General features: G+C 43.8%; 1 protein-coding gene across 2 annotated transcripts in view; it reads left to right on the top strand.

Moving 5' to 3' along the window:
* Positions 1-3,068: 3,068 nt before the first annotated feature.
* flt4 (fms related receptor tyrosine kinase 4) overlaps positions 3,069-3,702 on the top strand; it is a 200,076-nt gene continuing 199,442 nt past the window's right edge. For both annotated transcript variants that reach the window (XM_090221227.1, XM_090221226.1), the window contains exon 1: positions 3,069-3,559. In XM_090221227.1, coding sequence (XP_090077353.1) covers positions 3,502-3,559 — 58 coding nt within the window. In that variant the 5' untranslated portion in view covers positions 3,069-3,501. The remainder of the gene's footprint in view (positions 3,560-3,702) is intronic.

Raw genomic sequence — 3,702 nt, 5'->3', positions numbered from 1 at the left:
TATTTGTATTTACAGCTCAGACACCCATCCATAGTCTCCATATGTTAATGTGGATATTTTTAAAAAAAATTCTGGGATGCTTGTTTGTTTTCGTTGCTTTACGGGGAGGCTTAGCAGAAGTAGACATGCTAATGTTATTTATGTTAGTGTAACCGATGTGAAATGGCTAGCTAGTTAGCGTTTCAATCGGTGACGTCACTCGCTCTGAGACCTTGAAGTAGTTGTTCCCCTTGCTCTGCAAGGGCCGCGGCTTTTGTGGAGCGATGGGTAACGATGCTTCGTGGGTGTCAGTTGTCTATGTGTGCAGAGGGTCCCTGGTTCGAGCCCGGGTTGGGGCGAGGGGACGGATGAAAGTTATACTGTTACATTAGTGCAGGGTGAGCTGTACACAGTGGATTTCCTACTAGCGCACACCGCCGCGTTGCTTACAGTATTACTGGTTTATTGGCACATGATTACTGCAGACAATAGCTGTATAATCAGCAGAGGCTTTTAGGGCTGTTAGAGGGACATGAAATAGGTTACTTACATTGTGTCTACCAACACCCCTGGTGTAATGAACATTTACTGAAGCATTATGACAACTCAGTGACACAATGGTAGGGATTAACTGAGCTGGGCTTGGGTCATTAATAAGTCCAGTGGCGATTTTTAAATCTTTGTGGGGGCAAACAGAAACAAAACACTTGGTGATGCCAGCAAAGCCACAACACAACACTAAGAAAATACACAAATTGTATTCTAACGGTGACAAACGGTGCCCACAAACTGTTAAGGCCATCCCAACGCCTTACCACTGCTACACCGGGCTATCAGCGGAGCCTTGTCCGTCTGTAAGAGTTGGTTTGTGTGTCAGTCAGTTGTGTTATTGGGTGGAAACATGTTCTCATGCATGGAAGAAACATGTACAGTGCATTCAGAAAGCATTCAGACCCCTTCGCCTTATTCCACATTTTGTTACGTTACAGCCTTATTATAAAATGGATTAATTAGTTTCCCCCCTCAATCTACACACAATACCCCATAATGACAAAGCAAAAACTGGTTTGTAGAATTTTTTGCTAATTTATATATATATAAAAAAATTGAATTATCACCCTTACATAAGTATTCAGACCCTTTACTCAGTACTTTGTTGTAGCACCTTTGGCAGCGATTACAGCTTTGAGTCTTCTTGGGTATGACGCTACAAGCTTGGCACACCTGTATTTGGGGAGTTTCTCACATTCTTCTCTGCAGGACCTCTCAAGCTCTGTCAGGTTGGATGGGGAGCGTTGCTGCACAGATATTTTCAGGTCTCTCCAGAGATGTTTGATCATGTTCAGGTCCGGGCTCTGGCTGTGCCACTCAAGGACATTCAGAGACTAGTCCCGAAGCCACTCCTGTGTTGTCTTGGCTTGGTGCTTAGGGTCGTTGTCCTCTTGGAAGGTGAACCTTCGCCCCAGTCTGAGGTCCTGAGCACTCTCGGGAAGGTTTTCATCAAGGATCTCTCTGTACTTTGCTCCGTTCATCTTTCTCTCCGTTCATCTTTCTCTCAATCTTGACTAGTCTCCCAGTCCCTGCCGCTGAAAAACATCCCCACAACATGATGCTGCCACCACCATGCTTCACCGTAGGGATGGTGCCAGGTTTCCTCCAGACATGATGCTGCCACCACCATGCTTCACCGTAGGGATGGTGCCAGGTTTCCTCCAGATGTGACGCTTGGCCTTCAGGCCAAAGTATTCAATCTTCGTTTCATCAGACCAGAGAATCTTGTTTCTCATGGTCTGGAGTCCTTTAGGTGCCTTTTGACAAACTCCAAGTGGGCTGTCATGTGCCTTTTACTGAGGACTGCCTTCTGTCTGGTCACCCTACCATAAAGGCCTGATTGGTGGAGTGCTGTAGAGATGGTTGTCCTTCTGGAAGTTTGTCCCATCTCTACAGAGGAACTATGGAGCTCTGTCAGTGACCATCTGGCTCTTGGTCACCTCCCTGCCCAAGGCCCTTCTCCCCCGATTGCTCAGTTTGGCAGGATGGCCAGCTCTAGGAAGAGTCTTGGTGGTTCCAAACTTCTTCCATTTAAGAATGATGGATGCCACTGTGATCTTGGGGACCTTCAATTCTGCAGAAATGTTTTGGTACCCTTCTCCAGATCTGTGCCTTGACACAAACCTGTCTCGGAGCTCTACGGACAATTCCTTCGACCTCATGACTTGGTTTTTGCTCTGACGTGCACTGTCAACTGTGAGACCTTCTATAGACAGATGTGTGCCTTTCCAAATCATGTCCAATCAATTTAATTTCCCACAGATGGACTCTAATCAAATTGTAGAAATATGTCAAGGATGATCAATGGAAACAGGATGGACCTGAGCTCAATTTCGAGTCTCATAGGAAAGGGCCTGAATAACTATGTAGAAAATGTATTTTTTTATTTTTTATTTTTAATACATTTGCAAAAATGTCTAAACCCCTGTTTTCACTTTGTCATTATGGTGTATTGTGTGTAGATTGATGAGGGGGGGAAAAGTATTGTATCCATTTTAGAATAAGGCTGTAACGTAACAAAATGTGGAAAAAGGGAAAGGGGTCTGAATACTTTCCGGATGCCCTGTAGCATCTCTAAGGGACTTAAAGATCTCTGAGGCTGAAATTGATATTGACAGACATATTTGTTTGTGGCATGACCTTACCAGAATCTAATTGTATATTGTTAACCATTAAAGCAAGTTTTCAATTCTGCAAAAATGTTATTGTTGTCATATGATCCTGAACAGGGATTAAATCAAGTAAAGGATAAAACTCCCATTAACGATTTTAAATGTCAAAAAGTACAAGTTGAATTTGGGAAATTGTGTAATTCTTTACAATTCTTTATAAATGGAGGAGACTGAGTCAAGGATATAACTGTCATTAACTCGCCTATGTATGTCTAAGGTTAAAGTTTAAAATTGTGAATTGGTAAATTACTTGGCTGTGTGCAGTGTTGAATTTCAAGAGAAGCAACAGTGACATACCAGTTAAATGAAGCAGTCTAACGTGGTAATAATATAGTGTTGGGATTACATCTTCACTCCAGGAAGGACATTTCTCGTGGGATTCCTCCACGGTGACTGGAAGGCTTAGCCTGTTTTATGAACGAGAGTGGCGTGTGTGTGCGTGTGCCCGTGTGTGTGTGTCCTATGTGTGCGTGCCAGTCACGAGCGAGGGAAAAGGAAACCATTGTGGGTCCATTCAGGACTTGATTCATCCTTTGGTTTTTTTTTAACAGGGAAATAGGAAAAGGTTTATTTTAGTTTTCTCCATTTCACCCAGCACATCCTCCTCGTGCGGTTCTAGTGACAGAGTCACCGCTTCCCACTTCCACACTACGCGCACCTGAGTTTGTCCCGTTATCCCTCACCGAGTTTTATTTGACCCCTTTTTCTCTGCGGCTCTTGCAGTCAACACCTCAAACACGCGACGTTTTGTAGTAAAAATAATAATCGGTTAAACCTTCGCAGGACTGGAGAATTGGAAATGAAGAGAGATTTGACGTGTTTCTGTCGGATTTGGTTTGGGATCGCTGCTTCTTCAGGTAAGTGGAGAAAGACGCTTTGTTCGATTTTGGATAGCGCAGTCAAAAGTTTATCCCGGCAACACGCACATCTGGGGAGGGGGGTTGGTGTGGGGATTCTGATAGAATCTTTATCGTGTGTTGTTTTGTAACAGATGTGGACT

The sequence above is a fragment of the Oncorhynchus mykiss genome, chromosome 25 (assembly GCF_057628025.1).
Source record: "Oncorhynchus mykiss isolate SJ-2025 chromosome 25, ASM5762802v1, whole genome shotgun sequence".
Classification (NCBI taxonomy): domain Eukaryota; kingdom Metazoa; phylum Chordata; class Actinopteri; order Salmoniformes; family Salmonidae; genus Oncorhynchus; species Oncorhynchus mykiss.
The sequence above is the reverse complement of the archived record's forward strand: the minus strand, read 5'-3'. Positions and strand labels throughout refer to the sequence as shown.